The sequence below is a fragment of the Hemicordylus capensis genome, chromosome 6 (genome assembly GCF_027244095.1).
Source record: "Hemicordylus capensis ecotype Gifberg chromosome 6, rHemCap1.1.pri, whole genome shotgun sequence".
Classification (NCBI taxonomy): domain Eukaryota; kingdom Metazoa; phylum Chordata; class Lepidosauria; order Squamata; family Cordylidae; genus Hemicordylus; species Hemicordylus capensis.
The window spans coordinates 12,562,087-12,587,415 of record NC_069662.1 but is presented as its reverse complement, the minus strand read 5'-3'; the positions used below and the strand labels follow the sequence as shown (position 1 = coordinate 12,587,415).

At 43.4% G+C, this 25,329-nt stretch overlaps 1 protein-coding gene across 1 annotated transcript; it reads left to right on the top strand.

The window, feature by feature from the left end:
* The first annotated feature begins 11,993 nt into the window (after positions 1-11,993).
* Positions 11,994-16,874, top strand: LOC128330882 (C-type lectin BpLec-like). Its single transcript, XM_053264243.1, has 5 exons — positions 11,994-12,060; positions 14,935-15,020; positions 15,992-16,132; positions 16,410-16,524; positions 16,797-16,874. The coding sequence occupies exons 1-5, from the start codon at positions 11,994-11,996 to the stop codon at positions 16,862-16,864; spliced, it is 477 nt and encodes a 158-aa protein (XP_053120218.1). The 3' UTR covers positions 16,865-16,874.
* The last annotated feature ends 8,455 nt before the right edge of the window (positions 16,875-25,329 follow it).

The window sequence follows — 25,329 nt, the reverse complement described above, 5'->3', positions numbered from 1 at the left end:
GCCAAGCAAATCTAAAGAATGGTCTTTAGTATGGAAGCTAAAGTTAGCCTTTTGAGCCCAAATACGTTTCGTGTATCTTTTTGGATCTAACAATCAGTCTAAGTTCTGGAGGCTTGTTTCACCTGCTCTGTCGAAAACACCTACACTTCCAGCTTCTGTGATTCCAGCTCAGGTTTGGGAACAACATTTCCTACAGCTTTATAGTAAGGCTGATAATATGGTTTATAATGCTGAACAACTAAATGGAGATACTCTTAGGTGGAACCCAGTCTCCTGTGCAGAGATTGAAAAACTTATTCAGAAATTTAGTAATGGTAAAGCCCCTGGTAGTGATAACATTTCTATTGAGGCTATCAGAGTGAATCTTGATTGGTGGGTCCCCGTTTTAGCCTCGCTATTTACCTATATAGATACAACTGCTAACATACCCAGTGATTGGGGCCTTGCTATAATAATTCCTCTTTATAAAAAAGGTAGGCGTGAGGACCCAGCCAACTATCGTCCCATTCGCTTACTTAATGTTATTAGTAAAATTTACGCGAGGCATCTTTTGATAAAACTTCTAGACTGGATTGAGGCAAATAACATTTTAGCTATCAAGCAGGTAGGCTTTCAGGAGGGTTGTTCCACCACGGAACATGCTTTTACCCTTCAATTTCTGGCAGAGAAGTATTCTAGGTTCCCAGGTTCAGCACTTTATGTAGCATTCATTGATCTTAAAGCTGCATTTGATTCAGTTTCTAGAGAGAGACTGTGGTCTAAACTGGAAGCCCTTGGAATAGATAAAAGATTACTCAAACTTATTGTTAGTCTGCATAAGCATACTTGTTTGAAAGTTCGTTATGGCCCAACTGGACAGTTAACATCGGAAATTCCAACTTTTAGAGGAGTACGTCAGGGCTGTATACTTGCTCCTATTCTGTTCAACATCTATGTTAATTCTGTGGTTTCTTGTTTGTCCACCCTCTCTATTCATCCACCAAAGTTAGCCGATAGGCACGTCTCCATATTATTATATGCGGATGACATGGCTATTATGTCTCAGACACCTGTAGGCCTTAAGCGTGCCCTAAGACTCTTTTCATCCTTTTGTAACCAAGAGTCTATTGAAATAAATTATAGTAAGACTAAAGTCTTAGTGTTCGCCAAGCGAGCTAGGCGTTATAATTGGTCCATACAAGAAACAAGATTGAGCAGGTTAATTCCTTTAAATATCTAGGAATTACGTTTCACTCTGTTGGCTCCAGAAATGCCCATTTTAACTCCATCAGACAGTCTGCTCAAATGGTTGTAAATAAGATCAAATCTTATCATTTTACACATGGTGCTGCTTTTATACCTGCCACAGTGAGACTTTATACAGCCAAAGTACTGCCTTTGCTCTTATATGGAGCCCAACTGGGACCTGCAAGTAATTTTGCCTTACTGGAGGCTATCCAGACTAAGTTTATTAGATCAATTTTGCAAGTTCCATGTTGTGATCCGAATGCTGTCATCAGAAGAGAAGTTGGTCTTATTAGGTTGGAATCCTTATACTGGTGCTGTATTTTTCGATTTTGGTTAAAATTGAGTTTTGGACAGGCGGGTTTAGCCTCTTTGTCTATGAATGATGGTTTTAATTCGAGCTGGAAACGAGCTGTGTTGAGCAAATTTTCCTTTTTTGGGCCTCTCCATAGAGGATTTGCATACTGTAGGAATTGAGCAAGCCAGGAAGTTAGTTAAGCAACGTGTCCTGGATATAGAAGTTCAACAAGAAGGTGCATGGCTCAAGCAGGGTTTATACTTAGGGAGTCAAACTATTAATCTCAAACCAGCTAAATATTTTGATGTGGTGCTTGTCCCTAAATTTAGACGAGCCCTCACTTTAGCACGTTTAAATGTTCTTCCTACAGCAGTATTGGATGGCAGGTTCAAGGGAGTTCCGCTATTTTTTACATCTTTGCCCATGTGGCAAAGGGGTTATAGAATCCACCTCGCACATTATTCTTTATTGCGATTTTTATAGGGAACCCCGTTTAAGACTTTTATCTCCTATGTTAGACAATTTCCCTGGCTGGTCTGATGTATTTTATTTAAATTATCTTTTAACTAATGAGGACACTGATATTATTTCTGTTATGGCCAGGTTTTGTTATATATGTCCAGGTTTTTATTTGTAAAATACGTACTGGTTTATTGTAAATGTTTGCTGGTCAATGACTGAATAAACTTATAACTAAAATCTTTTTGGATCGAGAGAGAGAGAGAGAATTTTTCAAGCCTTGATTATTTGTTGGTTATTATTGGTTATTTATTCTCCAAGAAGATCTCTTTTAACTCATTTATTTATTGGGAAGCAATTTTTTTCGTGATGGCAAGTTGTCTTTTGGATACAAGGCTTTTTAATGGAAAGGTTTTCTCCTTTCCCCTTTTGTATCAAACCTTGGTATTATAATGTTTATAGTAGCGTTTGTTAGAGAATGAACTAAAAGGAAAAGGTTTTATGACCCTATAATTTGTTCACACAAATTACCCCTTGGAATTACCCGAAGGGCTTTTGTTTTACAATAGATGTTAAGCCTCATTAGGGAAAACTATCCGTTCTTGGCAAGCAATTCCCCCTAAGTGAAATAATTCTCATATGACAGCCAATGCATTTCTTTGTCTGCTTCTTTTACACATTTTTGTACTGATATAACCGTGAAAGCCGGTTCTTGTCTGGGTGGTGTACGACGCCAAATAATACACACACACAGGGAAAAGCTTATGGGATGTTTACTGCTAGCAAGTAAGGCTTTCGGGGCGCACCCAAATCGAGAGCGAAGACCCTCAGTTACAGGTAAGTATTTATACACAGAGTGTAGCTTAGTCATCTTATCATGCTGTAACAAAAGTCTTAGAAGGAATGCAAAGCCTATCATCAGCGCAGATCCACCTTTGATTACATCAGAATGAACAATTGACCATCCCTTAATTCATATCAGTTTCCCAACATCCACCGTTCATAGCTTATTGTTTTCCCCATTCCTTGCCCCTGTCTAGGTTTCTCTCAGCGGAAGAGTAAGATACCAGCAGCTGCAGCAGATTTACTCCTTAAGAGGCAAAGGTTACTTCCCTATATGCAGAGAGGGCTGGGGGAATTAACCCCTTAGTTTCCAGTGTGGAAGAGGCATAGAGAGTTATAGGACTTCATATTAAGATGGCTGTGCTGTGGTTCCCGAGGCCTTAGTTTTAGGTTAGATTGCCCTCCCAACGTGGATGGTTTGCGTGGGTATATCAGTACCACCAAAAATGTGTGTCTCATGGCAGTTTACATGACTAAAACCAAGCAATTCAAAGAGACTGAAATAACAATGACAACAGTAAAACCAACTTGCAGCTAGCCAAAGTCTGGTTAAGAAAGTATGCTTTAAGAACTCTCCGAAAGGCTGCTCTTATCGACTCTAGCAGGATCTGTTTCTGAAACATGTGGGAGCGTGTCTGTGTTGGTGTCCAAATCAGTTGACAGCAAACGCAGTTCTCTTCCTGAGTCTGCTGAAGTGAGCAGAACTCAACTGGCTGAGTGGCAGGCATCTGATCGGAAATGGGCAAAGGAACTGCCTGCTCCCATATCTGCAGCTGCTCAACCTTAAATAGAGAGACTACAACAAATGCTACAAGATCCATGGAAACATTCAGGAACTGCACTGCACTTTCCCACCCAGGGTCAAGTGACCACCAGGCTTCTCTCACAACTGACATAGTTCTCTGGCATGCACAACTCAATTGGCAGATTACAAGTTTTCCAAAGGGGCTTCTCTCCCTTTCTCCTCCCCTTTTCCATTCTTCTGTCCGGCAAGGACCAGAAGATGTCCTCCACTCCGATGACAACCCCCCACTCCCAGATTGATAAATCTCATCCAGATGTTGCAACCTGCCTGCCTTAAGTATAAGCCTCAACCTGAAACTGAGCTTGTGCTGAGACTCAAAAGGAGTAATGAAAACGGACAGGTTCTTCTCAGAATGCAAAAACGAGCCAGCAGGTGGCACCATGGAAATCACGTGAGGCCCCTGTGGTGTGCGGCCAGAGAGTATGGTCCCACTAGGAAGGAGGACAGAATCCTTTTCATAAGATAACATTTGGAATGCTGTTTGGCAGCTTTCAAAATCCCACACTTGAGTGATGTCTGGAAATGTTCTTACAGATTTGATGACTCATGGACGGTCAACAAAGATCAAGGGACTTCCACCCAAACTGGGGGGGGGGGTTCTCTCCTCTTCACTCATTTTATTTTATTTTATATAAGTGCAATTAAAAACATCATAAATCGAGCCTTAAATTTCAAACAAGAAAGATGAGTCAAGGGTCCACATGCAAAAAGGCCCTGTCTCTAGTCCCCAACTCTTTTGTATGGAGAATGTATGTAAGGGACTCCCCAAGCCTTGTCCATCAAATAAACCACCAATGCGGATGATTCCTTCCCAGCAACTGTGTTCTTAGCTCTGTGAATATGTGGGGTGTCATTTCCTATTAGCTGTACAGATAACTTTGGCCCTGCCTACTCCAGCCTGGTTTGGTGAAGTCACATCTCTGTCTTCCCATTCTTCCTTTTCCTTCTGATGAACTGCAGTCCCTATTTGTTCCTTTCTGGTTAAGCTGACCTAGAAAGACTCTAGGGCAGTTCTCACAATGATCACTAGGGTAGGGGATGCTTCTTGCTCTTGTTCAGAAGCTGTGTGTGCTACTGATTGGCCATTGTGCAAGCAAGGTAGGAGGAGCGGGATATGATGACCAATTCTGCAAGCAAGGTAGGAGGAGAGGGAAATTATGACCTAGGAAGTCATCATGATCCCTTCATGGAGCAACAGAAAATAGTGCCCCTCAGAACCCTCACATTGCCAGAAATTGTGCTTGTGCAAGACTGCGTTGGTCTGGGGCTCTTACGAGGATGGTGGTAGGGATGTGCATGGAAACGCACCCACCCCCTGCGCTCGATGGCAGGGGGTGTCACACTTTAAGGGCAGGGTAGGCTGCACTTACTCCTCTCTCCGCTTTCCCCCCGCCAGTGCCTGGTATTTTACAGGTCCTACAGGGTGGCAGCATACTTCCCTGCCGCCCCGTTTGCTCTTCGGCTGGAAGTGGCTGGAAGTAGCTGGCATATGTGCACCTGCCGGGCATGTGAGTGAGCATGTCACGAGTGCCAGCTACTTCCAGTCACTTCTGGCCGAAGAGCAAACGGGGCGGCAGGGAAGTACGCTGCTGCCCCTTAGGACCTGTAAAATACTGAACCCTGGTGGGGGTTAAACTGGAGGGAGGGGTAAGTACACCCTCCCCCACCCTTAAAGTGACACACACACCCCCAGTGTTCAAACCTGTTCGGAGGCCCATAAATGGGCCTCCAAACAGGTTTGTGCACATCCAGAGGTGTAACTAGGGAAAACGGCGCCTAGGGCAAGCACTGAAATTGCGCCCCCCCCCCCCCGGCTGGCCACACACCCCCAACATCTGACACACATGTTTCAGAAAACTTATATTACCACAAAAATTACAAAAATTACCAAAAATTACAAAATGCAATAAATAACCAGAAATGCAATAAACAACCAGAAATGCAATAAACAACCAAAAATGCAGAAATTACAACTCACACTCAGTAATTTTCTAATTAGCAAACTATGACATGCCTGAAAATCATAACTGGACCCTCCTTGCTTTCATGGATGCAAATTGGTCTATGATGCTATCAAAGTTAGTTTTGTCAGTTTCCTCTCTCTCTGTGCTCAGCAGAGCAAGATCACAGAGTCTGCCTTGACCCATGGAAGCTCTCAGATAGGAAAGTATCAGCTTTAATTTGCTGAATGATCTTTCACAGCTGGCAATGGAAACTGCAATGGTCAGCATGATCTGTATAGCAATGCGGAGGTTGGGGAAGACGCTGTCATCCCCATATTGAACTATAAATTCGAGAAGCTGTTCCGGTCTTGCTACTGTCATGTTGGTCCGCGCTGCTAGCAACATTCTGCAGTCCAAAATCTCATCATATAGCTCCACATCAACATCAGAGCTGTACAGTTTGCAAAAATTTTCACAGTTCTTCTTTAGGTTCTCTCAGTTAGCACTGTAGCACAGTCCCTCGATATTGAGAAGGAACCCAAACTTGGCATCAGTGTCATGCAGACGAGTGAACCTTTCATCCAGTTCTCTGTGAAGACGGTCGAGTGTTCCCTTCATGACTCTTTCCATCTCCTCCCTAGCTGTTAATCCAGTGTCTCTTGATTTCTCACCAGCCATTCGTTTCTTCCATCTCGGACGTCTTTCAAAGTCAACATCCCATTCTTGACAAAGACCAAGCCCTACGTTGAGTGCCTCACTGACCAGCACTTCTCTCTCACCATCCAAACGATCCTGGAGGCCTTTCAAATCCACAGCAGCATTGTGGAAGTTCATGCTAGGAACCTGCAGCCTCTTTTGAACATGGTCAATTTGAATGAGGATGTTATTCTGAAATCCTAGTAGAGTCAGAAAATCATAAGTCAACAAGTGGTTGCACAGCTGCCTTGCATCACTTCTGGTTTCAAGGTTCTCGTCTTCATCATCTGTCATGTCCTGAAGAACTTGAAGTATCTCCTCCAGGTGGTTGTTGACTGGCTTCACTGCTTCCGTCCTTGAATTCCACCTGGTTTCAGACTCTGACATAACAGACACAGGCATGGAGTTTCTGAGTTTTTGCCAGCGCTGTGCTGAGCGGGGGGGAAACACGTAGATGGCATCAAGGGTTCCAAAAAATGTCACCGTCATCACATCCTGTTTGGCTGCATGTACACCCACCAAGTTGAGTGAATGATTGTCACAATTCACAAACACTGCCAGGTTGTTTTTCTCACGTATCCATTGGGAAACACCACTTCTGTGTCCAGCCATCACAGCAGCATTGTCATAGCACTGTGACCGACAATCTTGTAGCTCCATTCCGTCCTTCTCTAACTTTTTCAAGATGTCTTCAGTCAAGCTCTCAGCATTCTTCCAGCTTAACTGGATAAAACCAAGGAATGACTCTCTCACACGGACTGTTTTCCTCTCATAATCAAATTGTACATATCTAACTACTTGTGACATCTGCTCACGGTGTGCCAGGTCAGGAGTCGAGTCGAACATGAGGCCATAGTATTTTGCTTTGCGAATGCCTCTCAGTAGACTCTGGCAAGCAGTGGATGCCATCAGGTGGATGAAGTCATTCTGGACTGCCGGTGAGAGATAAGAGGTGGATCCAGGATGACTTTCCACATGGGTCAGGTGTTCTTTCATGATTGGGTCACAAGTAGCCATTAGTTTTACTAAGCCAAGGAAATTTCCTACATTGGAGTCATCCTTGTCTAGCTGAAGTGACTCCCTATGTCCTCGCAAAGCCAGGTTCTGAGTTGCAAGGTATTTGATGCAGTTAAGGATTCTTGTCAAGATTTCATGCCACCTCTGCTTCTCCTTCTCAATCTGTGACCGAAGTTCCGCATCAATGAGTCCTCTGTTTCCAGCTACATTTCTTTCCATTTCTTTCCACTGTGCGAAGCACTCCCGATGATTCTTGGCATTCTCATGAACAGAAATCCTTTCAGGTGCTTTCCAGTGCTTGAATCCACTTTCCTGCTCTTTCCATGCTCTTTCCAACACTTTCCATGTTGACTGATGGTCTGACTGGGAAAAGAGAAGACAGCAGAAGCAAAATGCAGACTTCTTAGAAGGGGAATAGACCAGCCATTTGCGAGTCACCTCCTCACCACGGCCACTTCCCAATCTCTTCCTGAACCAAGTCTTGTTCATTGCACGGTTATTTGTTGGTAGGAAAGGCCCCTCAGAGTTCTGGAAATACTTTGAACCCAGCTTTATTATTTCTGTTCTCAGCATGTCAGGCAGAATTGGTCTTCCAGTATCCTTGTCAAACTGCAGAAGTCCGATGTCATGCCGATCAATCACTTCCAGCCTAACAGTTAGAGGCTCTTGGGCAGCATCCGGTTCACTGCACATAGTGTCCTCCTCCTCCTCGGGTTCAGTCTCACTCTCATCAGTAGACTCAACATCACCACCAGCTTCCCCTCCTGTCATGTCCACACTCTCTGTGGCAGCCTCTTCATCTGACTGGACTTCCACTTGTGGCGGATGTGCACTTGATCCACCTTCATCTGACTGGACTTCCTCCTCCACTTGTGGCAGATGTGCACTTGATCCACCTTCATCTGACTGGACTTCCTCCTCCACTTGTGGCGGATGTGCAATTGATCCACCTTCGGATTCCGAAAACACTGGAGCAGGTGCTGGCGACTCTGTGGAAGGTGGTGTGGAGCTACTTGTTCCGGCCCTTGTAAAGAAGGGCACAAAGAACCTGCTCAACCTCTTGGCTTCCTCTGCCTCCAACCTCCGCCTCTTCCATCCTTCAGCTCCGCTTGCCTTCTTCCATGGCATCATGATGTTCGAATCTATAAGGGAATTTGTTCATTATGTCAACATCCCACTCTTCCTCCAAAGAGCCCAGAGCACCCCCACACCTATGTCTGCATTGGACACCCCTGGTTACACAATAATGCTTCCCAGTATACTGGAATTCTGGAGAGCCAACACACCCCCACACCTGTTTCTGTATTGAAGTCGGGGCATAGCAAGGTTGTAGTGGGCCCAGAGACAAGATTTTAAATTCCACACACACACCCATCACTGAAGCTCAGCTCATGAAGTAAAGAAATCTTAAATGAAGCTGAATAGTGGTAACAAAAAGCAGAGAGTGTGTGTGTGTGTGTGTGTGTGTGTGTGTGTGTGTGTACACACACACACACACACACACACACACACACACCTCTATATGTGCCACAATAGAACATCATCCTAAATTATTTTTTTAAAGGTTTATTAAATTGTGGATGATGCAAGTCAATTAATAGTACTCGAGAAAGACATGATTGAAGTGTTTCAATTAATTCATTTACAATAAATTACACTGCTTAACATCAAATTGCATTTGACTTAGAAATGTTTGCTTTACTTACATTAGAAGGCTTGTTACTAAGCACTGGTTTGTGGTTGGTTGTGCCTGCAGTTCTTCCAGTCAGCAGAGGTGCTATTATTGTTTTTTGAGAGAAAATAGTAGTTATTTTTAGTATTTCAATTTATTTATTTTTACAGTTTATATCCCGCTCTCCCTCCAAGGAGCCCAGAGTGGTGCACTACATACTTAGGTTTTTCCTCACAACAACCCTGTGAAGTAGGCTAGCAGAGCAGTATCATAGCAGATGAACATCCAGGTCCACTCAAGCCATGAGGTTAGCTGTATCATTGCTCCTCAGTTTTTGACATTAAAATGGGCAAAAATCCAAATTACTCACATATAGTGTAAGAAATCCTGTCCCATGTGTTGAATGCAGTATGGTATGGTTGCAAGTTTCATTGAGGTCTCTCTCATTACAAATGATCTCATCAGTAAATATAGTTTAATTAGCTGCGGCTCAGAAATTGAATTCATTTATGAAGCTTTCCAAGTCAGTTCAGTGAATTTAATATTCCCAATCCCTCCTCAATTACAAAATGAACAGTGAACTGTGAAGTGAAAAGGCATGCAATACAGTGTCAAGTAACAGGGGACCATAAAATGAATTGGAAATTGTGATCTGTGGTTGAGGGACTTTAAGAAATGTAATCACTGGATATTATTTTATTGGGATCAGTGGAAAATGCATTGATGAATCCCCTGCTAACTGGGCAAAGAGGCAACTTTTAATGTGGTGATTCTCTTTATTTAGCCATCATCTTGTTTATTTATTAGTGATTGTGCTGATTAGCCCTCAGCACAACAGTTTTACAAGGCAAGTGCACAGGATAAAACTTTGATCCTTGTTCTGCAAGCAAAAAGCCCCAGGATAAAACTTTGATCTTTGTTCTGCAAGAAAAAAGCCCCAGGTGCAAAATCTTAAAGTCATCTTTATGATGCTCTCTTGGCATTAATGAGCATTGTGGTTGCCCACTACACGTGAAATATTCATGAAATAAATGAAAAGAGCCTGGACAGATATGGTGGGGCGGGGTGGGATAGATATTGAAGCTTGACATGAAAATCACATCACTGCCTGGAGCAGAAGGCCAAGCAAATACGGAAAAATTGCCAATACATTCATCAGTGATAATGATGCTGTTCTGCCATAAGGAAATAGATCAAGGGCTATTGTTTCAATATGTATTTTCCTACTTAACGAAAGGGCAGAGTGGCCCCCTTTTTGCAATGCTGATGGCAGCTGTCACAGGCTGCTTTATGCTGGTTTAGCCTTAGATTGTGCAAAAGTAAAAGGTTGCCGACCAGGACTTCCTTGAAGCGTTTGCCCCTATCTGGTATTGCACCATGTGTGCCTGGGGTCTATATAACAGCCACCCCAAAAGGGAGAGGCCGTCAGAGAGCTCACAGCTCACCGGGCAACAGCACCTGTCTGTGGAAGAGAAGAGCATCTCCAGGTGAGTGCCTGAATATTATGGGAAGATGATTCGTAGCCCTTGGTGAGTGAATTCCTGCATGCTGTAGATGTGCAGAATTATTTTTTTTTTCCCCTCAAAGACTTTTTTTCAAAGTCTTTAAGATCTGGTTCATGAACCAGAACATATGAGAGACATCACGGGATATGTTAAATGAAAGCAAGAGGTTGATTAACCTGAGAGGGAAGATTGAATAGAAATACCACTAAAGGTAAAGTGTGCCGTCAAGCTGATTTTGACTCCTGATGCCCACAGACCCCTGTGATTTTGTTTGGTAGAATACAGGAGGGGTTGACCATTTTTTCCTCCCACATGGTATAAGATGATACCTTTTGGCATCTTCCTATATTGCTGTGGCCCAATATAGTAGCAGTGGGGATTTGAACTGGCAACCTTCTGCTTGTTAGTCCAACATTTCCCCCCTGTGCCATTAGGTGGCTAGAATTATATATACAATGCTCTTCATCCAGAGCTCTCAAAGTGGTTTACATAGAATAAATAAATAAGGGCAACTTCCTGGCCCAAAAGGGTTCACAATCTAAAAAGGAAGAAACTCAAGGTGGACCCCAGCAGATACCACTGGAAAAATGCTATGCTGGGCTCTGAATAGGACCAATTAATCCAGAACTTGACATTTCCATATAGATCTAAAGGAGTGTGGAAAACCTTGATTTAGTGAGGTGCAGAATGAAATCTGGCCTTCAGTTTGTTGGTGGAGTTGTAGTTGGTAACAAGGAGCAGCTCTGGGGCTTGGGACTCTGAGAGCCTCTTCACACATGAGTTTTTAGATGTGCACCTTAAAGTATAATGTGTGAATGTGACAGGCACATAGTTGCAAATATATATTCTGTGCAGGTGTAAGGTGCACACTTGTGAGTAAATATGCAAAGATTTACAAATATTTGCATATGTAAATATGTAAGGTCCACACTTGTGAGGGAGTGTCTGCATGGTCCTCTTGGATATGCACCCAAGAGGCATACCTGGGGTAGCTCCCATCGAATGAGTGAAATGGTCCTTAAAGGCATTAATGCAGGGGTAGACAACCTTGGCTGTCCAGCAATAAATTGTGGCTTGGGATGCTGGGAGTTGTAGTTCAACAACAGCTGGAGAACTAAGGTTGCCTACCCCTACATTAGTGACAGGTGTTATTTTCCTGCTTGCTGTATCACATCTGAGGAAAGTATCACAGCGCAGGGCTTGTTTCCTCTGGTGTATATCCAAAATGGTCACCCTTCAGGATGAAACAATTAGTTTTCCTTTTAACGGAAAAGCCTGCAGGTAATTGATAAAGAAGATGCTTAAGTTAATAATTTTTATATCTGGAATGTGCCGTGATGTTCTCTTTCATCTTTCCACATTTCCCAGTTCTATGCAGTTCAAATGAAGGAGGAAATGTGCAGAACAGGGACGGGAAGAGGAGAAAACCATTTTCCTCCCCCCCCCCCCACCCCCTTTCTTTGCCATAGTGATAATCAATGAACGCCACTCTTCTGTTTACTGTATATTCCTCCCAAAGGTCATCAAGAAGATGAGGTGTTTCATGTCCTTGGGCCTTTGCCTTCTCGGCATCCAGATCTCCAACGGTTTCTTAGGAGGTGAGTCCACTTAGATCTAGGGATGTGCGTTTCGTTTTGGATACAAAATGTTTTGTGCACAAAACAGGCCATTTCGGCTGTTTTGTAGACAAAACAAAACATCTAATGCTCAAAAAAGAACATTTTGTAGCCAAAACAAAACATCCCTGTTTCGGATACAAAACATTTTGTTGTTTCGGCTGTTTTGGAACTCCATTTCGAAATCACTCATTATTTCTTTTAAGGAAATTTAAGGGTAAAATTTACCCTCATTGGCCAGTGGGGCAGTGTGCACACTGCATGGGACAGATCAGTTGCATTTGTGTAGATCAATTGCATTTCTGCGGGGGGTGTGTGGATGTGCATGACCTTTGGAAATCTGCCTGGTTCTTTGCAAACCTCTGCTGTTGTTGATGTGTGATGTTGATATTATTTCGGGTGGATTCAGGGCAGAAAAGGGGCTTTGGGGGCAAAAGAGTGGGTCAGGTGGTAGCGCCCCAATGAGTGCCTGCTGCCACCCAGATTCCAAAGGAATTGGAAAAAGGGCTGATTTTTAAAGAATTTCTGAAGTTGACATGTCTTTGGGGCAGATTTGGGGCAGAAAGGGGGTCTGAGGGGCAAAACAGTGGGTTGGGTTGCCCCAAGGGGTGCCTGCCACTTGCCCTGTCCCAAAGGAATGGGGCAAAGAGCTGATTTCTTAGGAATTGTTGGAGTTTACGCATCTTTAAGGTTTCCCCCCATAGGGAATAATGGAGGTTTCATCAGACCCATAACTTCAGCTGGGGGGCACTGGGGGAGCCGGGAGTGAGTGGTGTTGTAGTGCACATAGGGTGCCAACCACCTCCATGGGTTGCTAACTCATGGGGTGCTGGGTTCTGTTGTTTCTGAGGTGTTCTGAGTGTAGATTCTCTGGTAGCATATGAGATTTTCAACAACAAACCATGAATCCATTCTCATATGCTACCAGAGAATCTACACTCAAAACATCTCAAAAACAACATAACCCAGTTCCCCATGGGTTAGCAACCCATGTGGGTGGTTGGCACCCTCTATGCTCTACACTACCACTCACTCTGGGCCACCCTGGTGCCCCCCAAGTGCAGTTATGGGGCTGCTGAAACCTCCATCATTCCCTATGGGGAAGAACCTTAAAGATGCGTAAACTCCATTAAATCTTTACAAATCAGCCCTCTGCCCAATTCCTTTGAAATAATTTTGGCAGGTTCCTTACCCCCACTGGGCACTACCACCCACCCAACTCTGCTCTGGGCCACCCCTTTCCACCCAACGTGAAGCTATACTTTTGCTGAAACCTCCATTATTCCCTATGGGAAAAATCTTAAACTTCAAAAACTCACCAAAAATCAGCCCTTTGCCCAGTTCCTCTGAAATGTGGGTGGTAGCTTCCACCCATTGGGCACTACCACCCCCACCCACTCGTTTTGCCCTGGGGCCATTTTTTTAACACATTTTGGATTCAGATTTTGCAATTTCGAACAAAGAACAAAATTGGGGTGTTTCGGATTGGCTGATTTCAAACAAAGAACAAAATGGGGGTGTTTTGGATTCGGGACAAAAACAAAACGGGGGGGGGGACACAACCCTACTTAGATCACATTGTATGTAGATACCTGTCTTAACATTCCTTTATTTGACTGAGGAATACTGAAAATCAGAATGATGGGGAAATCTTTGTCAGACTTGAGCACTCATTAAAACAAAAGCAGGTGCTAAGTAATGGCAAGCCAGCTAAATCTCTGGCTCATTAGAACAAAGGAGCAGGACAGATAACTGCCTACAAGTGATCAGGTCTTTCTCAAATGATGTCACATCACAGAAGGCAGTGAATAAGTACAATCCAAAACAAACTTTCTGCAGCATAGCCTAGCAGTCTGTTGTCTAAAAAGTAGACTTTTAAAAAGAAAGAAAAAGATGCAGCAGCCAAATATCCCTCCTTGTCCTCCCAGGATGTCCCTATGCTGCTCTTTGCATATGTGAAATCAACTTATTCATCAACAGATCTGCTAGTTAGCACTCCTGCTAACTGGGCAAAAGGCACCTTTCAAAGTGGTGGTTAAAGAGATTCTCTTTATACTAAAGAGTAGAGGGTGGGCAAATGGTCCTACCCAACCCCAGCACAACATCCCTCCAGTGGCTGTTGCTGGTGTCTACTTCGGGCTACTTTCTACATTGCGAGCCCTTTGGGGCCAGGGAACTATCTTCTCCTTCTCCTCTTTCTATGTAAACTGCTTTGCAAACTTTTTTTGGTAAAAAGTGGAATATAAATAGTAGTAGCAGCTCACTGCTTGAAAAGGTAGGCAGGGATGATGCCTTCTTATCGGCAGGTGTAGTAATGAGTAAATTCCTAGCTCAGGGGTGGGCAACTTCCAGCACTCCAGTTGTCACTGAAATACAACTCCCATCATCCCCAGTCACAATTTGTTTTGGATGGGGATGAGGGGAGTTGTAGGCAACAACAGCTGGAGTGCTGAAGGTTGCCTACCCATGGCCTAGCAGCAACTCTCTGACAGCAAATCAGGTGATCTATTAGACATAAAGCCTGGGGGAGGCAATCTCTGGCATTCCAGCTCCTGTTGCACTTCAACTCCTATCATCCCCAGCCACAGTAAATTGTTGTTAGGGATGTTGGGAGTTGTAGTTCAACAACAGCTGGAGTCCCAAAAGTTGCCCGCCCCTGTCTTGAGGGATCCAGGTAGCTTTACCCAAAGGGAATTTCATAGGATGCAAGTCTGGGAAAACTATACTGGGAAACAAGACAGAGGGGTTTTTTTAATTGTTGTTTAAGAAAGAGCTTTTTTTAAAAAAAAAACGACGCTCTAATTGTTTTGTCTTTCCTTGTATTCCTCTTCATCTCCTTTCTCCATGCACTGGAAGCTGATTCCTGTGCCCGGGAATGGCTGCAAAACCAGGGCAACTGCTATGCATATTTCGATGATCAGAAAACTTGGCAAGAGGCTGAAGTAAGAAGCGTTCTTCTTGAAGTCATAGAATGTCTGACATATTTGTTTGCTTGGTGGTCCCCAGAGCACGGAATAGAATACAGGCATTTGGGAGGCTGTTACTGTAAGTGGGTCTCGGAACTTAAGCTGTAACAAACTGGAAACTCACAATCCAGTTCTCAGAGCCTGAATTTCTTTGAAGCAATTCAAATAGATCACATGCTCAGGAAAAAAATATATAAGAGAATGCAACATTCTGTGTTCCCTTAATCTGAGCCTTTTCAAACATTCCAAATATGATGGTTCCTGCATTTCGGGGTTGATGAGGAGATTTCTATTTGTTTATTTTTTTATTGATTTATTTGATTTCTATACCGCCCTTCCAAAAATGGCTCACGGAGGTTACACAGAGAAATAATAGATAAATAAGAAGATGGATCCCTGTCCCCAAAGGGCTCACAATCTAAAAGAAACATAAGACAGAAACCAGCAACAGTCACTGGAGGTGCCAAGTTAGCAGGGGTATTAGCAGGGAGACAGAAAAACTCTCGTGTATAAATACCCTGCTTAGCTAAGAGGACAAGTTATGCTTGCTACCACAATACCAGCTCTCCTCTCCTTCAATATCAGGGCATGAAAATGTTATTTCTCTCCATAGTGCATAATTTTATCAGTACTTTCATTTTTGGTGTAAATTAAAATGCATAAGTCCTTTTTCATAGGGGGCCTGTTCCAAATCCTTGAGACGTTTTTTCACAACAGAGACACACTGGACCAATATTTTCACTGACCTATTCACAACAACACAAATTTCCTGATTATTCACACCCAATTCAGACCTATCACATTTAGGGGCAGTTTAACAATTATGCTTTGTAAACATGTCCTTAGTTAAAGAAGTTTCAAATCCAGAAAGCTTCCATTCTGCACCAGTTCCTACAGACTGGAAGCAATAATGTGGGGTCAAACTCTTGTTTCTTCTTCACCCTCAGATTGAGTGCCAGAGTTATGGCCCTGGGGCACATCTCGCCTCCATTCTCACTGTGCAAGAGACTCATTTGGTGTCTGAATACATCTCCACTTACCAGACAGTCCTGAGCAATGTCTGGATTGGGCTGAGTGATGTCAGTCAGGTGAGCAACTTTCATATACTCCATTTATGGTGATCAGTCACTGGTGGTTCCTTAGAGCTGCCACTGTAGCCTCATCTACACTGAACCCTGTACACTACTTTCCATCATTTTCTATGGCAGTCTTCCTCTACATTCTCCATCTGTGTTTGCAACAGCTTCCCATTGGCTGCCAACATCTCTAGTTGATCTTTATTCTTGCACTACTCTGACGGTGAGTTCCACTTTCTGGGATTTTCATTTTCTTAATCATAGGCTATGTTCTGTCTCATATTTATAGACTCGGAGATGGAGATGGGCTGATGAATCAACCTACAACTATAAGGCTTGGATGCCACGCCAGCCAGACAACTATAGGAAGGCTGAGTATTGTGTGGAGCTGAGACGTTCTACAGGTAAGGAAGCTGACATCCTAAGTGATTTACCTTGCTCAACCAAAGTGCTGAGTTTTATGTAAACCTGCCTGATTGGCAATGGTCTCCTTGTTCAGCTTTATAGAGCACTTCATGAGTCCAAAGGCCAAGGCTAATCTCCATTATTTGGTTGCATGTAGTTGCCATAATTTACATACCATTCGTCTGAATGTGGTGGTTTCCAAACCACTTGTGAAAGACGTTTTCCTTTTTTCTTCAATGTGCTTAATGAGATACTTATTTTGGCATTTTAGGTTTTAATCAGTGGAATGATGCTCCATGCAAGAAAAGAAATGCCTACATCTGCAAGCACGAGCTCTAGATTAACCCAAGCTGTGCCTGCTGGGACGTGACTGGTCCTGACAGCGAGAAATTGGCTGGCTTTTCGGATGAGCATCTACTGCCATTATATCTCCATCTCACAAATCAACAAACGGGCTCCCATCCATATTTTCCCAAATGTCCACCCCAAAGAGCTGCTTTTTGGGTCTTCCACATCTTCTACTAATCCCTTTTCATGGCTGCAGCACATTGTAATCTTAATAAACTAGCTATTATGCATACATTTCTCAGTATGTTTGTGTCTTTTAAAGAAAATTCTCAGTTCACTTAACCACCTCTTGGGTGACTAGATGCAAAGGAAGATCATAGGATTCCACCTGTACTTTTAACTATCTTTAATTGAACTGAATTTTTTAAAAATTGGAGTTCTTGGGTTTCTGCTTCTTTGAGTTACAAGCACTTGCATGCCAAAGATTCCAAATTCCCTCCCTGGCAGTATCTCCAAAACAGCACTGAGAGAAGCTCCTTCCTGAATGCTTGGAGAAGCTGCTGCCAGTCTGTGCAGGCAAAACAGAGCTAGATCCACCAATGGTCTGAGGAAGAGCAGGATATAAATGTAAAATAAATAATAATAAAATAAATAAATATATTCCTATGAAACAGACCAAGCAGAAAATGCTGGGTGGAGATGAGTCTGAACTGGGTTATGAAGCTGCTGAGACTTACTTCACCGAGTCCTTTCCAAAACCCAGGTGGGCCATTGAGGCATTCACAGGGAAGAGCACGGAGCCCCACACCTGCTTCTCCTGACCCCATCTGGAAAAACACACCTGGATCAGCTCCTTACCACAACGGAAAGCCTGTATTGCTCTCCAGCTGCTTGACTCCCAGCTTTGAAAGATGATGAACATTCCATTTGATCATGGAGGCGGGGCCGGGGGATTATTGATGACTCCCCTTAGCTCATTTGCCCATGTAACATATGCCCATCAGCATGAACAGCTCCTTTCCCCTAAAGCCTAAACCCCACTCTGACCCTGGAGGCAGGGCCCAGGGATGATTGACAGCTCCCCTTATCTCATTTACCCATCTAAAATTTGCCCATTAGCACAATATGGTGCAGCCACACTTGAAGTACTGTGTACAATTCTGGTCACCACATTGTAGAACTGGAAAAGGTGCAGAAGAGGGCAACCAAGATGATCTGGGGCCTAGAGCATCTTTCCTATGAGGCAAGGCTACAACACCTGGGGCTGTATTTAGTTTAGAAAAAAGATTACTGCTGGGAGACATGCTAGAGGTCTATAAAACCATGCATGTTGTGGAGAAAGTGGACAGAGAGGAACTTTTCTCCCTCTCACATAGCAATAGCAATAGCACTTACATTTATATACCGCTCTATAGCCGAAGCTCTCTAAGCGGTTTACAATGATTTAGCATATTGCCCCCAACATTCTGGGTACTCATTTTACCGACCTCGGAAGGATGGAAGGCTGAGTCAACCTTGAGCCCCTGGTCAGGATCAAACTTGTAACCTTCTGGTTACAGGGCGGCAGTTTTACCACTGCGCCACATCACACTAGAACCAGGGGTCATCCCATGAAATTGATTGCCATGAAATTTAGGACCAAAAAACAGAAATACTTTTTCACACAATGCATAATCAATTTGTTGAATTCTTTGCCACTAGATGTGGTGACAACCAACAACCTGGATGGCTTTAAAAGGGATTTGGGTAACTTCATGGAGGAGAGGTCTATCATAAGTAACTAGTTGGAGGGCTACAGGCCACTTCCAGCCTCAAAGGCAGGATGCCTCTGAGTACCAGTTGCAGGGGAGTAACAGCAGGAGAGAGGACATGCCCTCAACTCCTGCATGTAGGCTTCCAGCGGCATCTGGTGGGCCACTGTGTGAAACAGGATCCTGGACTAAATGGGCCTTGGACCTGATCCAGCAGGGATGTTCTTATGTTCTTATATTTTGATAGAAAGTGCTGCCTGTCATGATTTCCTACCTGGACCATTCTTTCTTTCTCTGGTCCATGTCTAATAGAAGGGTAAGATTGTGCCACATAGACTGTCAGAAATTACTGCTTATAGCAACCCAACCACCCTTACAGAGCTGTTGTGCAAATGGTTGTATTAATGTAAGGAATGTTCTGTAGCCAGATTATGCTGTTCTTCTACAGAAGCTAAACAGGTATGCCCTTATGGGGTGCCTGGAGGGAAAGACAACTTGGAAATCACACATCAGGCACCCTGTATTCTTTGGAGAAAGAGCCATCTCAAGTTGTAATCACTTAGATATACTTGAGTTGAGGCATGAATGAGTAGTAGCCTTATTATCACCTAACACCTTTTACATTTTGTTCTTCTGAATACTACTTCAGATCCACATCACTGAGCAGAAAATGTCATATGTTTCAACAGACCCTCGTTTCCAGGGACAGCCCTTACCTTCTGTTTCCTGTCCCTGATCTACCACTGAGTGTATTTTGACCCTATTTTGACACAGGAGGCAGCCTTCTACTGCGTCAGACCATAAGAGGGCTGCCATATTCAGGTTCCACACAGCAATTACGTTTCATGTTCAAAATGACTGCACTTTATGCATCTGAAGAATGCATCTGCCCCCCATCTCCCCAGAAAACTGTCTGTAAAATATGCATTTTATGACTGTGAATGCACGCAGAAGGTGGGGTCCATGTACCAAAATATATTTATGGCAAAGCTTTTAAAGGGGAGACGGTAGAGCCCGTTAAAGTATATAATGAGAAATAGGAAAAGAAAGAGTGGAAATATGAAGGTGGAGAATGGAAATTTAGAGGTGAATCATGTTTGCATGAATTTGTGCTGACATTTACTTCAGACATACGCTTTAAGGACTGTAGTTTTTTGGCACATAATTCTCAAAGCTATGGCGGTAACTTCACTTTGAATTAACTAATCAAAGAGGGGATTGATGTAGACTTGAGAACTCAGGGTGGAAAACTGCTATGTATCACAGTGAAAACAATGGGTATAAAATTTATAAATTTCCTCTGCCACCTGCCCATGGCCCTAGCAAAATGGGTTTTCAGGGGTGCAAGGGCTATTTTTCACACTTCTTTAATAAAAAAGAAAATGAGAATTATGTTGGGAAGATGTCAGAACCAAAGGAGTATGGGGTGGACACTATGATGCCTGCTGAAAGGGAGGAATTCATGAAGTGATATGAACAGAACAAATCAAAGACTTTTGACATGCGGAGGGAACTGGCTCATTATTGTCAGCAAGATGTAGATATCTTGGAGCAGGCCTGTACAAAATATAGACATGAGCTGGTTGAGATTACATGGGAGCTAGCTAATGTGCCCAAGGGGAACAAAACTGTCAAGGAGATGGTGGGTATCGACCACTTCCAATATCCCACACTGGCTAATGTGTGTTTAAAACTATACTGCTACAAGTATTTTAAGGATAACGAGATCGCCCTCCCATCTCTAGAAAATTATCATAAACAGTGTAAAACATTCTCCAGCCCCTCCATTAATGGTTGGAATACATGGCACACAAGGAAAATGCCCATATTCAGTATGCTCTGAACAGTGGCGAATTTAAGGCTGAGATCCCCCAACCCCTGCAGAGTGCATTAGGGGGTGTTAAGGAATATTATTTAGATGGCTATTCTGTTAAGGGATAAAAGAAAATCGCCTTCAAATTTAATGGCTGCTTCTGGCATGGATGTCCCAGCTGTTATTGCCCACACAGTCAACATCCTATGTTATCAGAAACCGATGGCTTTCTCTACAATGCCACTGAGAGGAGGGCTGGTGTGTTTTTAAAAAGCTGGGCTTTGAAGTCCATTCCATATGGGAGCATGAGTGGGCAGAGGTGGTCAAGGATGACCATCAGGTGAAATATTTTCTAAAGCAGCAACAGTTTCCAGAACCACTGGAACCTAGAGATGTTCTGTTTGAGGGTAGGATGGGATGTTTATGCTTGTATTATGAGGCTAAGGATGGAGAACAGATCCACTATGTGGACTTTACTTTGCTCTATCCTTTTATTATGAGAAATCACCACTTTCCTCTGGGGCATCCGGAAATAATTTATGATAATTTGGGGTGCTCTCTGACTATTTTGGAATGCCAAAGTGAAAGTTTACCCACCCCACAGACTCTTTCCCCCCATCCTGCCTGTCAAAGTGGGTGGTAAGCTCATGTTTCCCCTGTGCAGGTTCTGTGAAGACTCACAACAGCTGGAACCCTGTGAGTATGATGAGGAAAGGGCCCTGGTAGGGACATGGTGCACAGTGGAATTTGAGGTTGCCATGGCTAAAAGGTATAGGGTTGTACAGATCGATGAGGTCCGGCATTTTGAAAGGAGATTTGACTGTCTCTTTTCGGAGTATATCAAAACATTTCTCCCCCAGAAGCAGGAGGCATCTGGCTATCCCCAGTGGTGTATTAGCAGTGAGGACAAACAGAGATACATAGCAATAGCAATAGCACTTACATTTATATACCGCTCTATAGCTGGAAGCTCTCTAAGCGGTTTACAATGATTTAGCATATTGCCCCCAACATTTCTGGGTACATCCATGGCTATTACAAAAAAGATGGGGTGCACTTATCCCCCGATCAGATTAAAGCAACCCTGCCAAGCACCAAATTGCCAAACTTTTCTTAAATTCCTTGTGGTGTAAATTTGCTCAGAGGAAAAACCTAGCTAATACCTCCATTGTGAGAGACTCTGACCAGCTTTTTCAGTACCTCTTTTCTAACAGCTATGAGGTCTATATGTGTGAATTCATTGATGACAAAACTAGTTGCGTGTCTTGGAAACATGCAAATGAGCATCTAACACCCTCAGGTAACACTAATGTCTTCCTTGCACATTTTACAACTTCATAGGCATGCCTGCATTTGTATTCCATCATGGACAAGTTGCAGGACCGCTGCCTGTACGACAACACAGATTTTGTCATCTATGTGACACATGCATCGTGATTCCTTTGATAACCGGACTTTTAACTAGGCAATAATGGAATATGCAGAGAAGATGTACCTGGTCCCCAAACACCAGCTAGAGCATCTAAAAGGACCCCCTCCTAAGGAGGAAAGCATCAGAACGACTATAATCTATGCTTTAGACACAGAAATGCAGGGGGTACTTCAGAGGTCTGACTTAACTGAATATGAAAAGGCGAAACTGTATGAGGGCCTACTTCAAAAATATTTAACACGTGAGGCTGGGAGAAGCAGAAAAGGGAAAGCTAAACCTGTTTCTACCACAGGTTTAACTTCAGCCCTCTGATGAAGTTTCCCATTGCTCTGAGGCCGTCTTCCAAGAGGTTTTGGACAGTCTGCCTGTGCGATCTAAGAACTCTGCAAAGATTTTGTTAAACAAGCTGAAGCAGAATGCTGCAGTTACATTATGGGATGGAAAGGGAACAATTATATATAAGGGGGAGGCTGTTGTGGGTTCTAACATGCTGGACCTGGTCAAAGCAATCACCCAAGTTCACGGACTGCCTCCCAACTGCTTTCCTAAAGGCTGGGATGTGTTTATGAGGGCACTGGTGGAACTCAATGTCCTGAAATTGGTAGCCGGCGATCATAGCAACACACTTGCTCTAGAATATCTAAAAAATCCAAGTGCTGTGTCTGTGTCCCCTGCGGCCACTTGCAGGTTTCTAAAAAACCGAGGCAATAATCTTTTGGCTAAAATTTTAATGTCTTTATGTTTTTCGGATGTAAAATAAAATTGATTGCTTGAATTTTACAGGCTGGTAGTTGCTGCTTTGCGGGTAAGGAACAAATACACACATATATTATTTTAAAAGCCCTCTAGGCTTACTTTATTGTTCTGTGAAAATCAGTACAAGATTCACACACTTCTGTGTTTTGAAAACAATTTGGGGCACATTTGGGCATACATTTCTTTTTTTAACATATTGCTCAACCATTTGGCCATTTCTTTCTAAATCCCCCCAATACAATTCTTGAATCTGCTTAAATGTTAAGGCCCTACCCCGCTGCTGTAGAAAGAACACACACTGGTAACCAGTGGTCACAGAATCAGGAGCTTGACGCTGGAGGAGTTGAAAGAGTGTCTTAGAGGCATTTTTTCTTTTAAAACTCATTAAAGCTTTGGGAAACCAGGGGTGATTTGGTGGGTGTCCATAAGAATAAAAAAAAACTCCCTGGTTGTCCTCTGTCAGGTAGATGGCTAACCAGTGCTCTCCCAGGAGGTTATGGGTGAGTGTGTTAACTACATGACCCACAGGTCTTTGTAGCAGCCTCTTTCTAGGCAGCCAGTCGCTAGGGAAAACTCCAAAGAAAGTCTTTTGGGTGCAGGGACTTGCAGAAAGCAAGTGTGTTAGCTGTATGCTATCCATGTTACATATAAGCATACAGTACATCCCTCCTGTGGTTTATCTCAATGAAGTTGTCAAATACCGCATACACAATCATATTGATGGTTATTTGGAGTGGTCTAGCAAAATGTATTTCAGCCCTCAGATTCCCTGTTTTAATCAGGGAATAGTGGCCCCCACCTTCTTGGTCAGGAGTCAGATCAAATGCAAACAGTGCATAGCCTTTCCCATATTCTTCCCTGTTAATGAGCAGAGGTCTGTTTTCTAGGTGCTTGACTGTGGCCTGTACCAGCCCCACATACTCACGAACATGATTGCGAGCTGTGAAGTCTGGCTGGTAAGATGTCATTGGGATGGGGGTACTATCCATATAGAGGCAGGCAAAATTAATGTCTTAATTGAAATTGAATGAATGAATGAATGAATGAACGATGCTTGAAATTAAAGGGGTTTTTGCTTTATGAGCCACTAAATGCATCATTATCCACAAAACCGATTATGACAGTTTTTGGCAACTGTCTTAAATACAAATTTTCCTGATTGCTGACATGACTTCCAGCTGGAATACTAAACACTTTCATACTCACATGATCCACCAGGTATTTTGCATTGGCTGTGAGCAAAGCCTCAGCGTGTGCTAACCACACAGCTGGGTTCAGGGAATTTTTCTTGATAAAGAGGGATGCTGATAAGATTTGCAGCCTGTAGCGGGGGTTAGCTCCCCCTGCCATCAGACAGCATGTGTCCTTGTTAGGCATTAGTTTCATTTTCACATCTACACTGTTTAAAAGTAGCTTTTTCTTGAAGCATAAGGTCTGTGTGTAGATGCCCCAGTAGGTCTACCTTCTGGCTTTCAGATGTAAAGGCTGCTCTGTCAGTAAACCCCTCATTTTCTCCATCTAGCACCATTGATCCATGGAATCTGGCTGTTTCCTTACAAAATAAGCCTGCTGAAAATTCTGTAGATAGAGTGGTCTTGCTGTAATTCATCATTGCTTCTATGAATGCCCTATAGGGGTAAGTGCTACTGCTCTGACTGACAAGACGGTCTCCCAAGGTCACATCCATCTGGCTAAACAAGGCAGCAATTGGGTAGTTCACTAGCCCCACAGCAGAATCCTGTGCCAGGTTGGTTCCATCCTCCTTGACAATTTTACGTATAAAAGTGTGTTATTCAAATCCAGCTAAAAATCTCCAGCCCCTCCAATGAAGAAGTCCTAAGGTGCAGTGTCTGTTAGCGTGGTCAGCGGTGGCACCTCAACATGTACACTTCTCTCAATACCGGTTTGTGTTGATGTGATTTGGAAAAGGTCTAGTTCAGATTTTATGCACTCTTTGGAGCTGCAGTTTATAAAACCATTATGGCTTAAAAGATGTCACCAGGAGCACATTTCCTCTTCCCCTTAGGACTCCTTTGATGCTTCTGATGATTTTTCTGGCACAACCCTTTTCTTTTAAGAGGTTGGGGAGATTCTGACAGCTGCACATGATCCATCTTGTTCAGAGCAGCTTGGGAGATGTGTCGCACCACATCTTTAGCAAGACCCCAAGCTGCTGTTTTAATGTGTGGCTTAATGATTTCCAAACCCCGTCTCAAAAGAGGGACAGCTTTCTGGAAAAGGTTCTGGAATATACCACCAATTCCTGCCCCATACATAACTGGGGCATCCATGTATCCAGGAAGGGAACTTCCAGCCTGGGTCCTGTAATAGTTCTTGTAGAGGATGCGGTCACCATACTTTTTCAGAATTGGCATTTTTTCTTAAAATTGGCATTTTTAAATTGACATTTGGCAATTGACATTAAATTGGCATTTTTCTCTTAAAGTTGTAGGCCTCTCCTGGGATGAAAGTGTAGCTTCACAATCACCTTGCCAAAATGGAATGGCCTGTCTTGGTCCTGGACTGACTTTATTTGAATACTGATTGTGTTAATGTGGTGCTTGCTCACAGGGATGTAGTGTGGCTTGTCATAAACACACTCACCGTTCTTCCCCTTCATGGTGATACTTCACAAAAGGGGGGCATGGTGATCCCCCACTATCAGATACTCTACAAACAGAGTTTTGACCCCACCAGCTATGCTTGAAGGGTAAGACAATGCTTTGGGGGGGGGGTGTCGGGAATGAGCCCTAATATGTAGGCT